Source organism: Vombatus ursinus, unplaced genomic scaffold (assembly GCF_900497805.2).
Source record: "Vombatus ursinus unplaced genomic scaffold, bare-nosed wombat genome assembly UNPS02013183.1, whole genome shotgun sequence".
Taxonomy (NCBI): domain Eukaryota; kingdom Metazoa; phylum Chordata; class Mammalia; order Diprotodontia; family Vombatidae; genus Vombatus; species Vombatus ursinus.
This window is the reverse complement of record NW_020952961.1, coordinates 33,290-58,887: the sequence shown is the minus strand read 5'-3', so window position 1 is coordinate 58,887 and position 25,598 is coordinate 33,290. Positions and strand designations below refer to the sequence as shown.

General features: G+C 44.4%; 1 protein-coding gene across 1 annotated transcript; it reads right to left on the bottom strand.

Annotated features, from left to right (window-relative positions):
• Positions 1–278: 278 nt before the first annotated feature.
• Positions 279–23,797, bottom strand: LOC114040459 (putative transferase CAF17, mitochondrial). The gene is made up of 3 exons (XM_027858571.1): positions 22,945–23,797; positions 7,989–8,335; positions 279–1,349 (listed from the first exon to the last, which is right to left on the bottom strand). Exons 1-3 carry the CDS (start codon positions 23,283–23,285, stop codon positions 958–960), a joined length of 1,080 nt encoding a protein of 359 aa, XP_027714372.1. The 5' UTR covers positions 23,286–23,797; the 3' UTR covers positions 279–957.
• Positions 23,798–25,598: the final 1,801 nt, after the last annotated feature.

Sequence of the window (25,598 nt, the reverse complement as noted above, 5' to 3'; positions counted from 1 at the left end):
CTCTCTCTGTCTTTCTTTCCTCCCCCCCTTCTGTTTAAATGGTGAATGTCCTGGCTAAAATAGGGCACAGGCTTGATGCACTCCCATTGTGCCATCCAGTCTGCAGTAACATCTGGGCTCAGCTATGATAGGCGCTGCCTTCTCCCTTGATTCAAGGATATCAAGAAGTCCGTGTTAAGTAGCTACAGGAGGTATTAAAGAAACCTCGCTGTCAGGGATTCCTGGCTAAGAGGATCAAAACAGCTTGGAGGCACAGCAAAGATATGGGAACTACGTAGTAGAACCGAGTGGTTTTTATTTGTTTTTGTTCAAAAGGAAGATATTTTTCAGGAAAGTATTAACACAAAATTCAAGTGCTAGTCAAAGGCTATCTAACAACTCCGTTTTACTCAGCCCCCTGGCACATGGCCTGGTTACTTGGCTGAGTCCCTCGGAAGCCACAGGGCTCACCTGGGAAACAGGGAATTCAACACCACCAGCAGGAGGAGGGGCATGCAGGTCTCTGCAACAATAAAACTGAAACCTTTGTCAAAGAGCTAGAATTCAGAGGCAGGATCAGTTCTGTGGCATTCCCTGAACTTTGCTTCCTTACCTTTTAGCTGAAACCCCCACTTTGGTCTCTCTGCTCATGACTGCACTTTGTTACTCTGCTGGCAGATTCAGCCTGACTCTGGAGACCTGGTCTTCTCTTGTCTTGGGCCTCAGCTCTCCTGCCCCCCAGCAAACTTTACCCTTTTGTCTTCCCCGGGGAATTCCAGACTAGCTGGTCTGGTCCTGAGAGGAGCCCCACACTGTGTTCCATCTGTTTTGTGGGCATAGAACAACTCTAGTGATACCAGCTGCAAAAAGGCAACCCCTTCCAGATACACTCCCCCTCCCCACCACCAGAGTTGAGAGGGAGAGCTTACACACAGCGTACACACAAATGCACCAATCAGCACTACCTGGGGGTTGGAATTATTTGTTAGCTTTGGGCCACCAGTCTGGCACAGATGGAACAATGTTCACTTGGTGACCGTGGGAGGTCTTGATGTAAAGGGGCACCTTGATTTTCTCTGATCGAAGCAAAGCAATTCCCACATCATCCTCCCCTGCCCGGTACTTCCCAGCCTGCTTTCCTGATTCTGTGAAGACAGTGGCCCCTGCAGAAATGCCTTCAGCTGTGATGGGGGCTGAAAACCTAATAGGGAAAAGGCGTTTTCGGATGACTCCCATGTGTTGGGTCCGAGCAGTCAACTCCTGTCCAATGTAGCAGCCTTTAGTGAAGCTGACCCCATTCATGAAAGTCAGGTTGGACTCCAAGGGCAAGGCCACACCAGGTGGTAGATCTTTGATCCCTTCAGGAATTCCTATTGAGGGAGAAGAGGAGAAAGCAAAGTCACATGACAAACCTATTTCTTTCAGGGCTGGGAACAAACCCTCCCCCTCTGTACCACAGCTGGCACATTCCTTCCATCCAGCTGGCAGAGAGGCTGCTCTGGGCTCCAAACAAGTAATAACGATATTTCCAACTCCAGCATTCTTTCCACTCTTCCATGCTGCCTTTGATCAAAATGAAATAAAAATGAAAAAAAAAAATCCTTCCAAGGTCCCAGTGGCTCCAAAACGGTGAGAAATCTCAGCCTCAGAGTTTGGGCCCTTTTAGACAATGGTGCATGCCAAAAGGAGGGACCATCAATCGAGAAATTGGAAACCCCCCATGCCTCCTTGAGAGCAGCAGGGCACAGTACAAGTGCTGGAGTCAGAGGACCAGAATCTGAATCCCAGCTCACCACCTACTAGCTGTATTACCCAGGGCAAGTCACGTCATCCCCCTCACCTGTGTAAGGGATAATGAGACATCCTGAGGGCTTCACAGAGTTGTGAGAAAAGTGTCGGGTGAGCCATGAAGTGCCAGACAAGTGTGAATTACTATTACTGTTTGAGATTTTTAAAAAGAGGTGTCCAGCACAGAGGGGTCAAACTCAAGGTTTGCCTCAAGCATGGCCTGCAACACTATCAAGCCTGAACCAGATGAAAATGTATTTGGGGAATGTTTAACAAAATAAATAAAAATCCAATACAACATGGATAATGTTAATTTGTGGTTTTCTAAGTCAAAATGTGGTCTGCAGGGATCTGTTTCTATTTAAATTTGATACCACTGGTCTGGGACATCATCCCTACTTGGGAAAAGCACATACTATTCAGGGAGACAAGACATTTTATATGTACACACATATACATGAAATGATTAGCAAACAAGACTATTCAAGAAGATGAATGTTAATCAATAATTGACTCTGATTTTAAGTATTCATGAATAACTATGCTATAGACTGTACATACATCCCAGTCCTGATTAGTATAACCCTGGAAGGGGTCATGTATTTTCAAATTCACACTATTTGCAGTTATAATTATGTAAAATTTGGTAACTGGTTTTGGTCCAGTGGAAATATGCAATGTTAATTCAAATAATGCAACCACTTCAGGGGATTCAATATTTATACCAATCATGACCTAGCTGTATGTGTAAATCATTCATTCATAATTAAATATCACTTTTAATTGTTATCGTTAAGTTGTTTTTCAGACATATCACACTCGTCATGACTCCTTTTGGGGTTTTCGTGGCAAAGATACTGGAATGGTTTGCCGTTTTCTTCTCCAGCTCACTTCACAGATGAGGAAATTGAGGCAAACAGGATTAAGTGACCTGCCCAGGGTGACAAAGCTAGTAAGTGTCTGAGGCCAGATTTTTAAAAAAATTTTTTTTTTAATTTCTATTTTTTTATTTTTAACATGTGTTTTTAAAATTTTGGGTTACAAATTTTCTCCCTTCCTCCGTCCCCACCTACCCTCATTGAAAAGGCAAACATCTCGATACAGGTTATAGATGTGTACTCATGCAAAACACTTCCATAGTAGTCCTGTTGTGAAAAACTAAGTATATTTCCCTTCATCCTATCCTTCCCCCCATTTATTCTATTCTCTCTTTTGACCCTGTCCCTCCTCAAAAGTGTTTGCTTTTGATTATCCCCTCCCCCAATCTGCCCTCTCCTCTATCAACCCCCTGCTCTCTTGTCCCCTTCCCCCTTTAATTTCCTGCAGGGTAAGATAGATTTCCATACCCTATTGTGTATGTTATCCCCTCCTTAAGCCAAATCCTATGAGAATAAGATTCACTCATTCTCTCTCACCTTCCCCCATTTCCCCTCCACTGTAAAAGTCTTTTCTTGTCTGTTTCAAGTGAGATAACTTACCCCATTCTACCTCTCTCTTTCTCCTTCTCCCAGTATAATCCTCTCACCCCTTAATTTTATTCTCCAGATATGATCCCTTCATCTCCAACTCACCCTGTGCCCTCTATTTATCTATCTATACATATAATTTTTTCCCTTCCCACTACCCTAATACTGACAAAGGACTCAGAAGTTACAAATATCATCTTTCCCTGCAGGAAGGTAAACAGTTCAACCTTAATAAGTCTCTTATGATTTCTCTTTCCTGTTTACCTCTTCCATGTTTCACTTGAGTCTTGTATTTGAAAGTCAAATTTTCTATTCAGCTCTGATCTTTTCCTCAGGAATGCTTGAAAGTCCCTATTTCATTGAATGACCATTTTTTATCCTGAAGGATTATACTCAGTTTTGCTGGGTAGATGATTCTAGGTTCTAGATCTAATTCTTTTGCCCTCCAGAATATCATACTCCATGCCCTCCAGACCCTTAATGTAGAAGCTGCTAAATCTCGTGTTATCCTGATTGTGTTTCCACCATACTTGAATTGTTTCCTTCTGGCTGCTTGCAATATCTTCTCCTTGACTTGGGAATTCTGGAATTTTGCTACAACATTCCTAGGAGTTTTCCTTTGGAGATCTCTTTCAGGAGGAGATTAGTGGATTCTTTCAATTTCTATTGTGCCCTCTGGTTGTAAAATATCAGGGCAGTTATCATTGATAATTTCTTGAAAGATGATGTCTAGGCTCTTTTTTTGATCATGGCTTTCAGATAGTCCAATAATTTTTAAGTTCTCTCTCCTGGATCTATTTTCCAGGTCAGCTGTTTTTCCAATGAGATATTTCACATTCTCTTCTATTTTTTCATTCCTTTGGATTAGTGTTACAGTGCCTTGATTTCTCAAATTGTCACTAGCTTCCAATTTCTCCATCCTAATTTTTAAGGAAGTATTTTCTTCAGTAAGCTTTTGGACTTCCTTTTCCATTTGGCCAATTTTGCTTTTCAGGACATTCTTCTCCTCATTGGCTTTTTGGACCTCTTCTGCCATTTGGGTTAGGCTATTTTTTAAGGTGTTACTTTCTTTCAGTATTTTTTTGGGTCTCCTTTAGCATCACTCTCAGTTTTTCCTCTAATTCTCTTACTTGCTTCTCAAAATCTTTTTTGAGCTCTTCCATGGCCTGGGACCAATTCATATTCTTCTTGGAGGCTTTGGATGTAGGAGTTTTGGCTTCATTGTCTTCTTCTGGTTGTATGTTTTGATCTTCTTTGTCACCAAAGTAAGATAATATAGTCTGACTCTTTTTGCGCTACTTGCTCATGATCCCGGCCAATTACTTGAGTTATAAACTCTTTGTTAAGATAGGGGTCTGTTTCCAGTGTGGAGAATGTACTGTCCCAAGCTTTAGGGGTTTTGTGCAGCTGTTTTCAGAGATACTTCTAGGGACCTGTAAATTTTCAGTTCTTCCAAGGTGCTATGATCAAGGGCGAGGTGTTTACTCCTTTCCTGGCCTGTGCTCTGGTCTATGAGTGACCCACTACAAGCACTCTTTTCTGTCTTGGAACTGTGAGGAGGATTTCCTCTCCATAGCCACTACAAGCTCCACCACACCAGCGCTCCTCCTCATCCCAGGACCGCCACCCAGAACTGTGACCCAGATCCAAGCACAGGCAAAGCAAGAGAATCCTGCACCAGCAGAGAGATCCCTGCAATCCCCCTCTGATCAGCCACTCGATTCCCCCTCAGTCTGTGGGCCAGAAGCTCAGAAAGCAGACACCGCCCCAGGGTCGCGCTCTGGGAATGGGGCTGGAATCCCACTGTCCTTTACTCTCAGCACCGCAGAAACAGACTTTTCCCATTGACCTTCTAAGTTGTCTTTAACATTCATGGGTTGAGAAGTCTGGAAACCACCACAGCTGCCTGTGATTCAGTCCTCTGAGGCCTGCTCCAGGCTTGCTTTGGCCTGCACGCCCATGCCGTACTGCCCTCCTCTCCCAGCCTGGCGTGATATATCTTTCTGATCAACCATCCAGGCTGTATTGGGCTAGAAATTTGTTTCACTCTGTCTTTTTGTGGGTTCTGCTGCTTTAGAATTTGTTTAGAGCCATTTTTTATAGGTATTTGGAGGGGTCTGGGGGAGAGCTCAAGCAAGTCACTGCTTTTACTCTGCCATCTTGGCTCTGCCCCCCCGAGGCCATATTTGAACTTGGATCTTCCTGACTCCAGGCCCAGTGCTCTATCCACTGTGCCACCTCGCTGCCTCAAACACAACTTACATTAAGTTAATCTGACATGGAAGTGATCACAGAATCTCAGCGTTCTAGGGAACCTCAAAGGTTCTCTCACTTAAGCTACGCCTTTAGAAGAATATCCAGTATGACAGGGCTCACAAGTGGTCCTCTAACTTCTCTTTCAAGTCCCCCAATGAAAGGGAACCCCCTCCCTCCCCAGACAACCATCCAGCTTTCAGACAGTTCTCTTTAGAAAGTTTCTCCTCACAAGTAGCTTAAATCTGCCTCAGGCAACTTCTACCTAATTCTGCCCTCTTAGACTTAGACAAACCCTTTCAAACTGCCCAACAGCTATCATGGCCCTTAAAGTTTTCTCTCCTCTGGGCTAAAGAGGCAACATAACATGCACAATCTTTATATGTCCTTAGTGCCTGGCCTGTGGCCAAGCTGACCCTCAGGGACTTGAGTGGAGCACATGTATGCTTCATGCAAATCACTGTAATTAGCCATGCCATAGACAAAGTATTTCTAGGGCAGATAGGGAAGGGGAAAGGAGTCTGTGGTCTCCCATCTACTGGCAGGGAGGACCAGACAGCTTTTTGTCTGGAACCTGCCATCTGGACGATGCAGTTTCTCAGCCACTCCAAGCTCCCAGAAGTACCTGCCTAGGGTGACAGTAGGTGGCTGAGGAAGGATTTTAACCAGGTTTTTCTGACTCCAAGTCCAGTTCTCCATCCACAATACCAAAAACCCAGGATAATCATTAATGGGCTGCTCTAATGTTTCCAAAGTGAGTACAGAAGCTTTCAAGAGGTTGAAAAGGGACGGCAGAAGCAGCAGTTGCCTGTCCCTCATGCAGGACGGTGACTCCCCATCTCTGACGGGCACAGCAGCTTTATAGCAGTTCTGCGCTGGGTAATTAGTTTCATTACAAAGCAGTGAGAAAACTGGGGTATCTGGCAAGGAGTGGGAGAGGTTGGAGGGTGCCTGGGTGCTATGAGCCCTGCAGAAGAAACGGAGCCAACACAGCCTGGGGTGACCAAAACAAGAGAAGGGGAAAGATCAGCTTTGGTCCAGTACAACCTAGGGGGAATTGTGGGCAGCTGAGCCCAGTTTCCATTGTGGAAGGTCTGGAAGTCTGGAGGATTTGGAAGGGGAGAATAGGAGCAATGTTTGGCTTTGGTCAGAAATGAGCTCTGCACGGACGTCTAGATGTTCAGACAACAAACATGAGTTGTCAGTGCTCGGCCCTACAGAGACCTGCTTTAAGATGCTGCCTTCAGGAAGGCACTGGGTCTAAAAGGGAGGCCCATTAGGAAGGCCAATGCCCCTGGAAGGACTCAGGGGTCCTCCTCAGTGCTAGGACTTTATAATTTTAGAATTAGATGGTTTCCATTTCATTACAGTTATACACTAACCTTAAGCCTTTATCACAGTATTCATCACCATGGAAGACTTTTTCTGGAAAAAAGTCCACGTGGCTACTGTGCCTATTTTTAAGATCACAGAAACAAATTTCGAGCTGGAAGGGACCTGAGAAGTCATTTAGTACGACCCCTTCACAGATGAGAAAACAAGTCCAGAGAAGGAAGTGACTTGCCCAAAGACACGGGTAATGAGTGAATGGCAGAGATGAGATTCTAACCCAAGTCTTCTGACTCCAAGTCCCAAATTCTTCCCACTACACATTCAGGCCACCCAGCTTTTCAAGGCAGCTTCTAAAGCACCACAAATAGATGTTTTGTGATCGGCTTAGGAATAGTTATATCCATCTTGTGTCTATAGAACTCCTCATATTACACCCCATCTTTAATGGTAATAGGAGCTCCCATTTCTTTAGGGTGCGGTTCTGTTGCTGTTGTTGTTCTGGTAATACAACTGCACGAGGTAGATGGTATGAAGAATGTTATTCCCACTTTACAAATGAGGACAGTGAAGCTCACAGAGTGGGCAGATGAGAAGCTGGGACTAGAATTCAGGGCTCCGGACTTCTTTCTGGGTCAGGGCTCTTTCTACTATACCGTATTAGCTCTCATTTATTAAATCCCTTTACCGTCCTGCCTTCCCTTGATTACTGTTGCCTAGAAGTAAAAAAAATAGTATGCGTCTTTAGCAACTTCTTTACCAGGTATGTAAAAACTGAGGAAGCCAAGATCACAGTGTTAGGGGAGGAAACGCATCACATAGAATGTCAAAGCTAGGAGGGCTTTAGAAACACCATCGTCATGACCATCACGGTTATCATTATTATTATTACTTAACCATCTGATTGGTCCTGGGGGGGAATATGGTCCATGAACTTGTTTTATAAAATATTCTGATAACTGTATTTCAATATAATTGGTTTTCCTTATAATTTTCTATATTTAAAAACGTCATTCTGAGAGGGGATCCCTAGGCTTTATGGGACTTCTCAAGGTCCATGACACCAAAAAGGTTAAGAGTCCTTGGCCTGAATGACCCCTCCGCTACTGTGGGCCAGCATTCCCCTCCCCATTCCTCACCCCTCTCCTGCCCCAGCAGGGAGTTCTCATTTACCTTTTTGATACCTGTGTTTATGATAGTCCTTAGCACTTCTAACTTGGGTAGTAGGAACCACGTCCTGGGCCACATCTTCCTTCTGGACGATTAACCTCCAGCCCATGCATGCTGCTCTGGGATCTGGGGTAAGAACCACAGGTTTGCCACCTTTCTCTAACAAGGGCTTTGCCAGGCCCTCAGCTGCAGTTTGTGGGAGGACAGCCCAGAGAGAGAGATCAGGGCACGGGTTGATGTTGACTTTCCTTCGGATCTTATATAGTTTTAGATGGTTTTGAAAAGCACCAGACACTGAGCTGTCAAACTCCACAAGAAAATTGGGCTCTTCCTCTAGGTTTTCATGGAGTCTGAGAAGAAAAGAGAAATCAGGTTTTCAGCAAAGTGAGGAAAAAACAAATCTAACTTCAATTCAAGGATTCAGCAGGTGTATACTAAGCAGCTATTATGGTATGCAAGACATAGTATTTGGTGCTGAAGACACAAAGACAAAAAAACAGAAAAGACACCCCTTCCTCCAAGGGTGATTTAGTGGGGATGAAACAGCATTTAAAATGTGAGCAGGATAAAAGTACTATCCAGACAAAGTATGAACAGAAATCTGTAAAGGATGAAATCATTTTCTGCTGAGAATGGAATCAGGAAAGGCTTCTGATTAGCACAAAACCTGTATAGAGTGAATCGGAGAGGTCTAGCTTTGCCTCTAGGCATCTATGATCTGACAGACACATCAGTGGAGATCTATCTACCTATCCACCTATCTACCTACCTACCTACCTGCCTATCTATCTATCTATCTACCCGGAAATGATCAATAAAGTACACAACCTCGTGGAAAGGTGGAGTTCCTATCCCCATACCAGTCAGTATAATGTGGGTGGGAACAGTGTCTCCAGCAAGCGGAATGGCGTGCACTAAGCCATCTACACCTGGTCTCTACACACGTCTAGAAGTCTGTGGATAGGGCTGGGGCTTTAAGATACAACCAAACCTATGAGTTGGTAAGGTAGGCAGCTGTCCAGAATGTAACATGCAAGGGAACACACGGAGAGGCACTTTTTAAAAATAGCTTTTGGGTTTTGTTTTTGTTGTTTTGTTTGTTTGTTTGTTTGTTTGTTTTTACAAATGCACCTACTTTTAAGGCCAGAAAATCAGGCTCTCCATAAACCACAGGGATTGATTTTTTTCCCTAAGTAAAATCTTATATATTATAGTGAGGGCTTAAAGGCTCTGGTAGACAATAATAGAGAATGAATATAATTCTCAGATTTTGCCTGGGCTATACAAATGCCTCTGCCCGGGGAAAGAATCAGGGGTATAGTTTGTAGCCTGGATCAGGGTTATGGTCTGAGGCCAGGTGAGAATTTCTCATCTCTAACCCACTGGACAAACTCAGCTCTCTTTTCTGTGGGAAACAGTAGCAGTGATGGGCAGCTGTCCACAGCTGAAACTGTCGCAGAGGATGAGGAGAGCTGGAGGCAAGAGGAGATTAGCCACAAACACCAAGGCTTGAGAGGACATGAGCACAGATGCCACAGTGAGCAAGTCAGATCGGGAAACAGCCTTCATACATAAGCCCCAAACCTGCTTTTTTGGTCATATAGCTGGTCTTTTTGGATTCTTGCTTGACCTTAAATAACTGTTGACTGATCTTGGACTCCAAGTGTCCATTTCACCCTTTGGATCCTTGAATTTCTAGGTTAACCATGTCTCTAGCGTGTGACTCCTTACCTACTCGTTATCTTGTGAAAATTGACTACACTACACCACACAACCCACTGGTCTAGAGAGCCCCACCTAGACCAGCCTGTCCAGAAAGTATTGCAGCCTGTTCCAAAGTGAATGAGCTGGGTCAGGGGAAGAACTAGCTGTACACTCCCCGCAAGGTTCCCTGACCTTATCAAGGCTGTGCCCTGACCAAACCAACCAGGCAGGCATTTAGAAGTACCTAGTGTTTGCAGATCTCTACACTGAGATAAGATACAACGTTGATATAAGGTACAACTCTCTGCCCCCAAGAAGTTTGCAGACTACTATTCTTGCTAGTGCGGAGAAAAAGCCCATACAAAGAAAGCACTCATCATGTCATATTGTATGCTATAATGTATAATCTAGTTACATAGAGTCTGAGGAAGACTTCTCCTGGGAGGTGCAGGTGAGCTGGACTTAAGAGAATAGTTAGGAATTGAGCTGACCCAGAAAGGGAGTGAGAGTATTTTAAGATACAGAATAGCAAAAACAAAGGATCAAAGGTGGGAGAGGGCAGGCTGTGTTTGGGGGCAGCAATGCCAAGTTTTGTTAGAGTGTGGCATGTGTAGAGAGGATGTGGGGGAAAAAAGATGGAAAAATAGGGTGGGGCCTGTTTGTGGAGGATCTTGGATGCCAAACAAAAGAGTTTGAACTTTCTTAGGATTTAAATGCCTTTCTGCACCACAAAGTAAAGCACATGGTTGGTTAAAAGGCTTGTTTTGGGTGACTTGAGACACTTTATAAACAATAAAGGGTAAAGGCACATACTTCCTTTTATATTAACAATCTCCTTAACACTTAGAAATCAGGTCTCCTGTAAACCAAAATGTGATAATTTTTAATTAATAAAAAAAACTTAATAAAAATTTAAAATAAATTAATAAAAATGTTTAATAAAAAAGCTTTTCCTTAAAAAAAATTCTCAATCAACAGAACAATCTCATATAAAAAATGGTCCAGCAAAACCAAATACATTGGCGTTCTGAAAACGTATGCCTCATTCTGCACTCATAGCTTAGGTCACCTCCTCTCTGGATGTTTCATCACAATTGGATACTCCAGTCAGCCAATTTTTTTTGTTTGTTTCTTATATACATATTTTTTAAAATTCTGAACTTATTTAGTACATGCAGGGAGGAGGCGTAGAGCCAAGATGGCACAGAAAAGGCAGGGACTCACATGATCTTTCCCCAAAACCCCTCCAAAAAACTTTAAATAATGCCTCAAAACAAATTCTAGAGTTGCAGAACCCACAAAAGGATGAGGTGCAACAATTTTCCAGTCCAAGACAAACTAGAAGGTCAGCAGGAAAGGTCTGTTGCACCAGGTTGAGAGTGGAGCACAGTCCAGCACAGGCCATGCCAGTGCAGACTAGGCCCCAGCAAACAAGCACCAGGCCTTGGGGTAACTGAATCAGTGGTAGAAGTGGCGGTTTCTGGACCTCTCAGCCCACAGACAGTAAGGGGCTCAGACAACTGATCAGAAGGAGATTACAGGGGTCCCTTACCTGGCACTGGGGGCAGAACTCTGTTGCACTGCCCATATGTGGATCTGGGTGACAGTTTGAGGTCTCAGTCCCAGGGCAAGAAGATGTACTAGCAAACAAGAGCTTGTGACCACAGGGAGCTGGGATCCTAGTCCACATGTACAAAAATATTGACAGCAGCGCTTTTTGTGGTGGCAAAGAATTGTAAATTAAGGAGGTGTCCATCAATTGGGGAATGGCTGAACAATTATGGTATAAGGTTGTGATAGAATACTATTGTGCTCTAAGAAATGGTGAGCAGGATACTCTGAGAAAAACCCAGAAAGACTTACACAAACTAATGCAAAGTGAAATTTGCAATACGTATATCATAATAGCAATATTGTATGATAATCAACTGTGAATGACTTAGCTATTCTCAGCAATACAATGATCCAAGCCAATTCTGAAGGACTTGCGATGGAAAATGCTTTCCATCTCCAGGGAAAGAACTGATGGAGTCCGAATGCAGATCGAAGCATACTTTATTTTTTTAACTTTCTTTACTATTCTTGTTGGTTTTTTTTTTTTTGTTCTTTGTTTTTGTTTTTGGTCTGTGTTTTCTTTCACAATATGATTAATATGGAAATATATTTTGTATAATTGCACATGTATAACCTATATCAAATTACTTGTCTTCTCAGTGAGGGAGGGAGGAAAGAAGAGAGAGAAAATTTGGAACTCAAAAATTTTAAAAAACAAATGTTAAAAATTGTTTTTACATGTAATTGGGGGAAAATTAAATTAACTTCTGAACTTAAACAATGAAAAAAAGAGTATTTCCATATACAGAACAAAGAGGATTGTATATAAAACCATGAATCTCCATTTCATACCATTTGCTTTTTCAAAAAAAGTATATAAATTCCACATATTATATTCAAAACTATCCTGACTCTGTGCTTCTTTCTAAACTTATCCCCAAACCCTTCTTCCTCTGTGTTTGTATATATACTCTCCTCATGTACCCCAATTAAGGAATTGCAAGTTCCACCCCTTCTTCCTCCTTTCTACACTATTCTTTCATTCTCCCTTCTCTTTCTACTCTTCGGAACAGAATAAATCCACTCCCAAGTTCTCTGTTTTTCTTATTTTAATTCTCTTGATATCCTTTAAAAATATTAAGGCTCCGAGGGGCACTTGTTTCTTTCCCCCCCTTAGGATATTAGCACAGCATTATCATAAGAGTCCATTCCAACTACCCAAATAAATTTGTCTTCATAGGTTTTTCTAGACTTGTGTTTATATTTCAGAGTCACTATTCAGCTCTGGTCCTTTTTTTCTTCCCTCTGTAAAATTATACTCAGCTTTTTCCAAGTAAATAATTCCTGGTAGCAAGAGTCTTTGCCTTTTGGAATAGTGTATTCCAAGATCTCATCTCATTTTTTTTTTTGTCAAAGCAGGCAGCTCTTGTGTGATCCTGCCCATAGTTTCCTGGTAAACTTCCTTCTGGATGCCTGCAATATTTCTTCTACAATGTAGGAGGTCTTCATCTTGGCTATGACATGCCTGGGCCTTTTCCTTTTGGGGTCCCATTCAGGAGAATATTGAAGTAGATTCTATTTTGGCTTCACCTTCTAGTTTCAATAGATCTAGGTAGTTTATGATTTCTTGAAATCGTGTCCAGACTTTTTCTTTTAAGTTCATGTTTTCTTGGAGTCCATTGATTCTTAAATTATATCTCCTTAACCTCTATTCCATGTCAATTGTTTTTGATATCAGATAACTTACATGTTTTGATTTCAATCTTGATTTTGTTCTAAGGTTGCCTGCTATCTCATGGAGTAATTGGTTTCTGCTTGTTCTGTTCTCATTTGCAGAGATTCCATTTCTTGGGGAGGGTTTACCACTTTCTTATACCTTACTTAGTCTCCACCTATTGTTTACAGCTTTTATTTAATTTTAAAATCTCTTACTGCATTTCTTCTAGATATTCATACAGTCCTTGTGGGAAATCCGTTTTTTCCTTTCTTTGCAGTTGTAGCAGTTATTTTTTCCCTTGGGGGTGGGGGAAATCTCCACCTCTACAATAATTTTTTATACTGGTGGTTGTTTTCTTTGATTTACTCATACCTCCTGCTTTAGTTCCTGATAGGGCTAGGGCTCTGCCCTTCGCTTGATCAAGTTCCCTGGGTATCTGTGCTGACCTCTACCTCCTAGACTTAGGCAGCTCTGGATCTTTGAGGTTCAGAAGGCTGTGTCTACAGGACCCTACACTAATACTAGGTTTCAAGACCCTGGTAAGGTAAGTGACCCTGGGACCCCTGGATGGCTGGGCTGTCCCTCTCTGCTTCTACTGCTCCCAGCTTCCCAGGCCTCACCCTGGGACTTTCTGATCACCTTACAGCTCTCCCATGGACTTTTTTGGAAAGCTCTTTACTCTTTCTTCCTTTGAACACTGAACCTCATGGGCTAAATGCATCCCTGCCCCTCTGTGCTGTCACTAAGTTATTTGATGTAGCAAAGGTACACAGGTCTCTTTGGGAATCCTCTTCTGATGTCTCATTGGGCTGTGGAGGTGAGCCTGGGCTCTTAGAGGTGATGCCAGGGGATTGCAAGCTCTGGCAAGTCCTACCACACTGAAACAGCTTTCAGAATGAACTGTGCCTTGCTCATCCAACAGCAGGACTGGCTACATGTGAAGGGGGACATCACTACAGCATTATCCAGCATGGATGAATTTTTTGACCATGGCAGCTCCTGACAAACAATTAACATATGGGGTTATGGGGACTATGTCAGAGGACAGAGAACCCGCTGGGCAAATCCAGGACTCTTAAAGTGCGAGTGCCAAGTTGTGTCACTTTAGACAAACCTTCTAAATCTTTCCAGGCTTCAGTTTCTTTATCTGCAGTCAGGGACAATAAAATCTGCACTGTTTACCTCACAGTGATGTTGTGAGATAATACATGTAAAATAATTTATAAACTGTAATGGATTATATAAATGCTGGTTATTACTACTTTGCCTCAGTTTCCTCATTTGTAAATGGAAGATAATAATCTTTGTATTATCTCCTTTTTTAGGGGTTTCTAAAAGAAAATATAGTATATACTGTAAGGTGCTAAAGAAATTGGAACTATGATGATGATGATGATGATGTCATGACATTTTAGCTTTCTCTCTACTGGATTTTTGACAAACTCAAAAGGATTTCCCCCATAAGGTGGAACTGGCGAAGAGTTATGAAATTGAGGTAGCTGGGGAGTGCAGTGGACAGAGCACTAGACTTGAGTCAAGAACACATGAATTGAAAGCCAATCTTAGACACTTAGCTTGGGCAAATCACTTAACCACTGCATGCCTCTTTCCTCATCTGTAAAATGGAGATAATAATAGTACCCACCTCCCAGGATTGTTGTGAGGATCAAATGAGATAATCTTTGTAAAGCACTTCGCAAATGTTAAATTCAGTACTACCTAAAAATGCTAGCTATAATCCCCATCACCATTATTACTGTTGTTATTATTATTATGGCATAGCCAAAATTCCCAGTGAGCTCTCCCTTCTCAGTTAGCTACCTTGGGCCACTGATAATTTCAGGGGAGGAAGTGTAATGTGGTGGGAAATCCACTGAACTTGCTGGCAGAACAGGGTTCCAGTTCACACTCTGACCCTTCCAAGCAGCATGGCCTTAGGCTGCAGCTCTAAATGGATGAAACTGAAACACAAGGCCAACTGGTCCAAAGCAGTAGGTACAGCAGGCAGGGCTGAGGCCAGACTCCAGATCTGCCACTGGGTGGCACTGGTGCCCAGAATGCCCAAAGAGCCTGACATTTGGGTGCAAGCTAGAGTACCAGCAGACAGAAGGGAGCATCAGCAGCAGTCTGGTTCTAAACAAGAAGCCACTCCATGATACCCCCAACAAGTAGTCATCCAGCCTTTGCTTAAAGGCCTCCAGAACAGGGAAGCCCAGAGCCTGCCCCTCCTACTCTGGGCCACCACTAACGGCCAAGAAGTCTTCGCTTACATGAAGCATCTTTGGCACTCTGGACCAAGCAGAACAAGTCTGCTCCCCTTCTTCCCTGTGATAGCCCTTTGAATATCTGAAGAAAACTGTCCTCCCTGCCCACCTCCACCCCCTCTACCAAGTCTTCTCTTCTCCAGACTTAAAATGACCTAGTTCCTCAACTGATCCTCCTCCTTTATAATCTGAAGGCCTTTGCTATCCTGGGTGTGCACCTCCACATACTCCATAGCTTATTAACATCCTTCCTAAAACCCAGAAATGAACCCAATAACTGGCTGAGCAACCTTTGAAAAGTGTCTTCTTTATGGGCCTCAGTTTACCCACATGTAAAACGAGAATGTTGGACCAGATAATACAGTTCCTTCTAAGTCCTGCCATTCTGCAGTCCTAGATTATATCCCCCTCCTCCAATGTATCCTCCAGTCTAGGCAAGTTAACCACCCTATGCCCCATAATTCTTGCCTCAAAGGCCCACACACCTTCTCCATCCATAAACTGCTAGCCATTGTATGAGGCTCCCAACACAGTCCATTTCACTTCTGTATAGCTCTCAAAGTCAGGCAGCATTTCCTTAATTGAGCTGAAATCCGCCTCAGCAAAATTCCACTCATTGCTCCTCCTTTTCCCCAACTGGGGCTGAGAAGAGGAAGTCCAGTCCTTCTTGACATGACGACCCTTCAGGTACCTGAAGACAACTTTCATATCCCCTACCCCAGATGAACAGTTATACCCCAATCTTGTACTTATGGAATTGATTTTTTTTTAGCCCAAGTGTAAAACCTTACATTTAAACGTTAAAATCTTAGATTTATTCCAATGTTAGATTTTTTTTTAAGGCAATTGGGGTTCAGTGACTTGCCCAGGGTCACACTGCTAGTGTCAAGTGTTTGGTCCAAGGCCGGATTTGAACTCAGCTCCTCCTGACTTCAGGGCTGGGGCTCTGTCCGCTGAGCCACCTAGATGCCCCCTTTAGATTTTTTTTTTTAATCCTTATTTGTTGTTGTCAGTTGTTTCAGTCTTGTCCAACTCTTCGTGACCCCATTTGAGGTTTTCTTGGCAGAGATACTGGAGTGGTTTGCCTTTTCCTTCTGCAGCTCATCTTACAGATGAGGAAACTGAGGCAAACAGCGTTAAGCAACCTGCCCAGAGACACAGAGTTCATAAGTGTCTGAGGCCAGATTTGAACTCAGGAAGATGAGTCTTTCTGATTCTAGACTCAGCACTTTATCCACTGTGCTACCTAGCTGCCCCAATACATTATCCTGATACATTCATTTAACATGTTAGAGGACCGTCTTAACTTTGTGTCACTAGAAATTTTAAGAAACAAGCCATTTTGGCTTTATGCACAAGATAGATCCTTGGGGCACTCTGCTGGAGACTTCCACATCAAACTGATGTTCTAGCCATTCAACCGACAGAAAACCACATAATTGGACTATCATCCAGTCCCCATTTATACTTCTTTTCAGTAAGAAGAACATCAAATCCTTTACCAAATGGCATGCTAAAATCTTGGTAACCTCCCTATGTCGCAGTTCCTTGATCTTCCTCGATGAGCTCCTCAGGCCAGGCCAGGCAGGACCTGCTGGTGCTTGAGGAGGCCATGGTGGGCCGTGGTGGGCCGTGGTGGGCAGCACTTTCCCCAGGCAGGGCTTTAAACAAAACCAAACAAAAACCCACCTTTTTTGTTGTTGTTGTCATCCTCAGCTTCCCTGGCCAACCTCAGCACGTCCCCCATTGCCTGCACTTGTTTCCATCTTTCAGAAATCTAAGTTGATTAACGAGGTCCTCACGAATATGTATCAGCCTCTTTAGACACCTTCCCCCTTTCCTCCTCCTCACAGCTGCCTCTCTGGGCTCTCCCACAGTACCACGCTGTTTCTCCTACGGCATATATCTGGAAATGGCATTTTAAGCCCAGAGTAAAGGAAATTTAGGTGCATTCTGAGGGTTGTCTCCAAGAATTTGAAGGGCCTTCCCCAAAGCCTTTGTAGAAACTTATAATCTAATCAAGGAAATAAAAAATTCTCACCTATCAGTTATGATGTGCTATGAGCATCTGAGAGGTCTAAGGAGGAGAAACTTATAGAAGAGGGCTTATAGCTTGGGGAAATCAGGGAGTTTCTTGTAGGAGGTAGCACCTCAACTGGCCCTTAAAGGAAGAGAAGGATTTCAATGGGCAGAGGTGGTAAAGGAGACCGGGCCGCTCCAGGGATAGGAGGCAGAACAGGGCAGAGAGGGGCAGGAGGAGCCGGGATGACGATGAGCCTTGCCAGGCTGGAATGGAAGAGGCGAAGAGGAGTCTTACGTGAGAAGGCTGGAAAAAATATCATTTACAGCATTTCTGACAGATGGTCATTCAGACTACATAACTTCTAATGTTAGAGAAGTTGTCATCACGATAATGCAATAAAAGACCAATGTATCTTAAGCCAGAAGATCCAAGTTTGGATCCCAGCTCAGCCACTGAAAGCACGGCAGACTGAGGAACTTGCAGCCTCGAGACCACATGTGGCCCTCTAGGTCCTCAAGTGCGGCCCTGTGACTGAATCCAAACTTCACAGAACATAATCCCCTTAATTAAAGGATATGTCCTGCAAAATTTGGACTCAGTCAAAAGGCAGCACCCCCAAGGAGAGTTCACCATGTGTTAGCTGAGTATTGATTATTCAAGTGTAACTAACTGACTCAGCCGTAGGACCAATTTCAACTTTGCCTGGAGGAAAAAGGACACAAGAAAAACTTAAGTCATGAGGCTAATTGCAACAAAATAAGTTTGTAGCAAGGCTCTGGTTTAAAAAAAACAAACAACCTCCTAACCTTGGCCACAGAACCACCCCCCTTCCCTGGCCACGGCCAGATCACTGACCTTAGGCATCACAACAGGAGACCACGGGAGGAAATGTGAATGGTGCCAGGTTACCCATCCAGAACTCAGACCCACATTTCACTGAGGAGGTCTGGAGGGGAAGGAGAATTGACAAGGCTTATGGCTCCTAGCCCCACCTCTCTCCCATTTATCCCCTCTCAGCTTTCAGTACGATGATTCCTGTCCAGGCAGACATCACACTTGTGGGGACTCTTCTATCAGCCTCCAAACCAGTCTTCCTACCTCCATATGCTGCTGAAATCATCTTGCTAACAAAATTATGACCCTGTCATTCCTTTCCTCAAACTCTGTGGATCCCATTGTCTACCAAATAAAGTACAAACTCCAGATCCTGGCATTCAAGGCTCCCCACAATCTGGTTCTATTGGACCTTTCTGGCAAATTTCAAATCGCTCCCTTTCACACGCTTTCCATTCCAGTCCGCCCTCTGTTGTTCTCATCCATCCTAGCTTCTCCCCTCTCTACACCTGCCCCTAAGACCTCTGCTGAAATCCCCCTCTTCTTTTAAAGTCCAATGTTCTCTTCTTCCTTCCTGCATACCCACCAATTGCCTTCCCTTATAACAAACAAGTACTATAGTCAAACAAAATTAATTTGTGCACCGATCCCATCTGAAAATGCCCCCTCTTCCATGGAGCTTTTCTGCCTCCCCGCTCTGGCTATCTAATCTTCCCCATTCTATGTGGCCAGCTCCAATCCTATGTCTTCAGTTGAAGCCTTATCCTAGACAAGCCCAGCCCTTCAATGACCTCTCTTCCCTGAATCACTAGAGCACTCTCTGTCTGGGCCTGGGGATATAGATGGAGAAGACTGATCACTTTCATTAAGCATCTGAAGAACTGTCATGTGTTAAAGGGGCCAGACTGGCTCTGCTTGGCCACTGAGACCAGAAGAGGAACCACAGGTGAAAGTTAAAGCTAATGGCCCGACAGCAAGAAAACCTCCTACCACTGGCAGCTGCCTCTCCTCACACTTTTCACTCTCCCATAACACCTAATTCTTTGTGCCCGTATCCTTGTCTCTCTCATTAAATCAGAAGCTCCCTGACAGCGAGGTCTGTGCCATATCCATCACTGTCACCCCGGACCCCCATGCTTGCTGTGGCACGAGGTAGGGGCTTAATAATCACCCCCTGAGAACAACTTCATGAAGACACGCCGAGGCAAAGTGGCGGAACCAGGAGACCAACTCCTAGGATGACTGCAGTAGCACAAAGGAAAATGGCGGTCCTGCAAGACTTCAGAACTCCAATTGGTGCGACGTCCAATCACAGCTCCAGAAGGCTGACGGGTGAAGCGTGATTCTCACCTCTGGGCACAGAGATGATGATGATAGGGGCAGGCAGAGGCATTCGCAGAGGTGGCCATGCATGAATTGGTTTTGCTCATCTCTGTGGTACTAGTTTGTTACAAGGGAAGGCAAGCTGATGGGTAGTGATAGCAATGCGCAAGCAAGTAGAAAAAACAATTTGAAACATTTTAAGAATACAGAGGAGAAGAGAAGGAAGTTCAGAACAGGAAACTGACAAGCGGAGCAACTTGGTTACTATTTGGATAAATTTAACATACATTTTTAAAGGACAGACTATGTGTGACAAGATATTCATACACAATTCTCTTTGCATATTCTTCGTGCATTGAGATGTTCAAGTTTTTCAGGTTCATAATAAAAAAGAAAACATGAAAGGAAAAAAAATCCCTTGAATGAAAGGGTAAGAACAATAAAATGTACAACATACACAATAAAAAAGGTCAAAAATTTTTTCTACTGGGGATGAAAAAAAAAGACCCTTTATTGAGGCTTGAAAAAGTATTGAGCAGGGGTTGGCCTTCAGTTACCAGGCCCTTACAATAAGCAGCCTTTATAAAGGTAAAAAACAAAGCCAAACCCCCAATCCTCCAACATATACCTCAGGGCCCCCTCTTCCAGTAAGCCTTCCCTGCTAACTCTGGCCCATCATGGTCTTTCCTTTCCCAACTGCTCACAGCACTTACTCCCTTCCCGGCTCTAGGCTGTCTTTGGGTTAGTCCTAATCAAGCAGTCTCTCATTTTTCCTCCAATGTCTGTCTGTGAATCCCATCTCTCCAATAATGACAACGAGACATTAACAGTGATGACGGAGCTCATTTCTATAGCCATCTGGGTTTTAGAAGGTGCTTTCCTTATAAATGACCCTGTGAGGTCTGGTTGTATAAGCAAGTGAAACTGAGGTCTAGAGGGCGAGTGCCTTGCTCCAGGTCCCGCAGCTACCCCGGGCATAAGAGCCACAAGAAAAATCCAGGTCTCCTGACTTTACATTCAGTGCTCTTTCCACTTCACCAAAGTGGCCGACAACTGGACCATCTACGAGTGCCTCACCATCTCCCTCTCCTCCCCTCCCTGCCCCAGCACAGTTCTGAGCTCCATAAAAAACTGCCCAAACTGAATGTGATAGGACAAGAAGGCCCTTGGAAGGGTGATGCGCATGTGAGCAAACACAGCCAGGGCCAAGCCTGGGCCTCAGCTGCGCTGGGCTGATAACAGTTAAGGAGGACTGTCCCACACACTGACAGATAAAGGCTGCTCTCTAGCATGTGGGGAATGCTTGCATGCACACGTGGCGTTTTCCCTAAAAGAACCTACTCAGGCAGGGACTGTTTTCCTGCCTCTGCCCAGTGCCTGGGACAAAGCAGGCCCTTAATAAATGCATGACTGATACACCTGATGAGTGGCCCTTCCCCAGAACCCTAAACCTCACACTGAGGGCTGGGGATACAAGCTCAGGAATGAAACTGACAACCACTGAGGGCCTTACAATGGGAGGGTAAAGGGGGTGGGTGGAGGATGGTCCAATGATGGAATGCACGTACAAACTAATGGGCAGGGTGACATGGGGAAATCACAACCACCTGGGGAATATAAAATGAGAGGGGCTGACCGATAATCTCCAAGGCCCAACCCCCAATTCTGAGACCCTTGGGGCACTTAGGCGGCAAAGTGGATGGAGCACTGGGCTTGGAATCTTCAGTCTTTCAAATCAGTTCTCTGGCACTTACAAGCTGTATGGCCCTGGGCAAGTCACTTAGCCCTGTTTGCCTCAGTTCCTTCATCTGTAAAAATGAGCTGGAAAAGGAAACAGCAAACTCCTCCAGTATCTCTGCCAAGAAAACCCCAAAATGAGGTCACAAAGAACCAGAAACGACTGAAAATCAACTGAACAACAGGAGGGAGAACAGAGGTGCAAAGGAGAGAGCCAAATAAGCAGTCCTAGGCAGACTTCACAAAGAAGAGATCCCATTCTGCTGGGGAGACCAGGAAACCCTTCATGGAGGAAAAGGAAAGGATACTGGGATCAGACACAGGGGATGAGTTAGCTGACTTTGGAGAGGAGGGTACAAGGAGAGATTGGGGACCAGGGAATCCAGCTGGACATGTGACCAGTACATAGGGAAGCACTCGGGATACATCTGCTGAATGAATGACCAGCTAAAATCTTATCACGGTTCCTCAAAACCTACCTAAAGTCAGGCAGACCTGAGTTCAAACCAGACACTAATTGGCTGGGTGACTCAGGACAAGTTATTCTGCCTCAGTGTCCTCATCGATAAAATGGAGATATAATAGCCCCTACCCTACAAGGTTCTTGTGAGGATGAAATAATATTTGTAAATGGCTCAGCACAGTGCCTGGCTCACAGTAGGTGTTTAATAAATGCTTGTTCCCTCCCCAGTGCCTTTGTAAAATGATGGGATTGCATGATCTCTAAGATACTATGACTTACACACATCCTGGGATTGTGATTAGAATGTGAATATAACATATAAACTTAAAAAGGCTATTAATGAGATCACTGTTACAATATTATTATAACAATTATTAATCTTGAGTAAGTCAAATTTACCCTGAGGCTCAGTTTCTTGATCTGGAAAAATGGGGATAAGAATACTTTATCGACCTCATAGGACTGTTGTGAGTTTCATGATAATACACATAAAACTGCAATGTAATACATAAATGTCAGCTACTATTAGAATGATTTTTACAATTCTGCAGGCAGCAGTATGGAGTCTTCCAGTCAGGACACCTATGTTTGACACTAGCCATGTTGACCCCTCTCAAAGCCTCAGTTTCCTCATCTGTAAATTGGGGACAAGAATACTTAGGGATACAGAATGTCATTGGCAGACCCTGAGCAAGTCACTTAACCAGAGTTTGCCTCAGTTTCCTTATCTGTAAAATGGGGATAATAATAGCACCTATATCACAGAGTTGTGAGGATCAAATGCAACAGTAATTGTAAAGCGCTTAGCAGTGTCTGGTGCATAGTAAGCTCTATACAAATGCTAGCTATTATTATTACGTATTATGATCATTATTAGGGATATGGCCCGGTCATTTCGTTGGTATGAGGAAACTCACTTTACCAATGCAGGTGGGCACTTCTGATACAGTCTGGGAGAGACTGTCTATGTCTACAGCTGTGAAGTTAAGTGACCTACCCAGGGTCACACAGCAAGGCTGTGCCAGAGGCAGTACTTGAACTCGCGGCTTTCGGTCTCTAAGGTAAGCTCGGCAGGAAATAAGTCACGATCTCTTTCAATAAGGATACCGACATTCCTTATTTAGCAGGTTTGTTAAAGTCAAGTGAAATGTGCGTGATGCACTCAAGAAGCAATAAATGTCAGCTATTATTATACCGATATTAATAAAAGGCACCAATAATTCTTCTCTTCCTCTATCCCCCCTACCATCCACGTAGAACGGCTGGATACAGTAACTTTGTCCCCCTCCCGGCCTTACGAGTGGTTTTGCCCATCCTCCTACCCGCCAACCCCATCGCACCTATAGAGGATGACGTCATAGAGCGTCCGGCCCTGGACGTTGAGGAAATGAGCGTAGCGCGCGCGCGCCGGGGACGACTCAGGGGACGCCGCCCCGCCCCCACAGTCCGGTCGCGGCAGTTCATTGGTCAGCAGTCCCAGAAGGAACGGCTCTGCATCAGGCCCATGCACGCGCAGTGCATCGCGATCGCGCAGCGGGAAGTACAACCAACTGTCGCTGCCTTCCCCGTCGCTGCCGCTGCCGAGGCTCAGGCGACGCCTCAGTCCCGTGCCAAGTGGCAGCCCCCACACGGAATTGCAGAGGCCTGGACCCGCCCAGCGGAGCAGTGCCGCCGCAGCCATCTTGAAGAGTAACGCCGTGCCCTTTACGGGAGGAGGAGAAGGCCACAGCACCCCTTCCCCTCCCCCCACCACCGCCCTGACCCGCCCACCTGCCGAGGGCGCCCAATGAGGGGCGGGGAGGGTCGGTGTCGTTACGGCTGTCAATCAATCTTCCAGCCAATCGTGTAAGCCACGTCCGCCGTCTGCGCTTTGGGGAACCTCCCGCGGTGCTGGATGACAGTAGGTGGGAATGAATGTTTCTGCCCTTGGGAGGTTTACAGTTGGTGCAACTCCCTCCTACAGGAAGCACTCTCTGACAACCGCGGCCAAGAAGAACTTTGCCTTTCTTTCCTCCTTTGTTTTCCCCAGTACCTGGAACCTGGATATTTACGTCACACCTGTGCTCATCCTCATGGAGTGAAAAGGAAACTGAATTTAGAGATAGTTGACCTGGGTTTGAATTAAGAGGCGGCTGAGACAAAGTGTAATTTATCCTCTCTTGGGCCTCAGTTTCCCGTCCCTGAAACCTGCAATTTTACCGCTTTGCTTCATCCGCTTTTCAAATTCCTAATTAAATTCTGCGAGCTTTTAATAAGTGCAAGGTAGGAGGTCTCGTGCTAGATGTCGGAGATACAGAGACAAATGTGAACCACAGTGCCTGTCCTCAGGGGGCTTACGTGGGGTGGGGGTGGGGTGGAATGCAGCCGTATGGAGACGAGTCTCAAGTAGACGTTTGAGAGGGGGGAGGCAGAGCTGTGCCCGCGGCGCATGAGCAGAACCTCGAATGACGCCAGACCGGGAGAGTGGCCTCCAGGCTGGGGGTATGGTCTGCGGGGGGGGCCCGGGGAGGAGAGTTTGGCAGGCACGTGGTTGCCAGGGAGAAGAGCCTGGAAAGTCAGGCCCAAGCCCTGCCGACTTTACACTTGGTTTCCTGGCAGGACCAAGCTTTTTGTCTCGTTGAGGTGCTTCTGAGTAAAGTTACTGTTAAACTGCCATGCCCGAGTATCTACAATGCGAGTTCCTGCAGTGTGCAGAGGAGGACGATTTGTGTTTGGTGTTACCGCTGTAGCACTACACCGGAAATTCTTAAAATTGTTTAATATGAAAAGTCTTATTAAATTAATTTTTTCCTGCCACAGGGGGTAAGAGGAGAGGCCAAGAATCGCATCCCCAGAGGAGTTTCTGCTCCTTTCACATCTTCCGCTGTCCCAGGTTAGTCTGGTCTGAATATCATTCCATAGAAAACCGATAGTTGGAGCCCTCAATGATATATATGTGACCTGATGTTTCCCAGAGTATGAATCAACTTTAATAGTTCCAGAGATGTTAAAGGACCAGGAAGTGCCCTAGGTATGCAATTCCTGTCCTCTCATACACATGAAAGAACAGATCTTGCCTCTACAGATGACTATAATTAGACTTGAGTATACGTGGTTCAATAAATTTACAAGGCAGGAATTATCAAATTTCATCAATTCCTTTCACTCAGGATTCGGTCAGTGGAGATAGAAGGAACAAATATCTGCTTTGACCTCTTTTCATGTTTTAAGATTTCCCAAAATATAAAAGCAAATAATCACAAGACTGAAATTTTGAAACCACTCCTTTTTTTGCCTCATGGTTTGTAATGTGTGTGTATCTCTCTCCCTCTGTCTCTTTTTCTCTCTCTCTCATGTGTATACACACACACACACACACATATACACATGATGTTTTATGTGAGATAAATGTGTTGTGACACTTTGTCTTGATTAATCCTTTGATCATCATCAAAATGGACCTCCTTGTATTATATTTTTCTAGATAGGTGTCCATCTCACTCCCACCCTCACCCCAGTAAATTGTTTGAGGGCAGATACAAGTAATTTTAAAAAATTAATCTTTGTACCCTTAGCCCAAGCACAGGCCCTTGTAAACCCTGAATACGAAGTTTAAAATTTAATTGAACTTCCAGCCCTTTTTAAGCAACATAGTAGGTTGTTTTGATTTCCTTATTTATTGAGCATCCAGGTGGCCTAGTAAATAAGAATGCAGAACATGGAGTCAAGAAGGCCCAAGTTTGAATCAGATGCTAGTTGGGTAACTCTGTTGTTACTTCAGTTTCTAAAGTGGAAATAACAGTAGTACCCACCTCGAGGGGTTGTAAGGGTCAACTGATTTGCTTGGCAAACGTTAAAGTTATATATAAATGCTAGCTATTGCTACCTGTTGAGTTAGTCATTTACCCCCAAATCTATAAAACCTATTTCCGTATCCTGCTTGAAGCTAACTAATTTTTTTGGGCTTCAGGCCTATGACTTTAGCAGTTGGAGGCAGTCATCCTGGGTGAGCTGT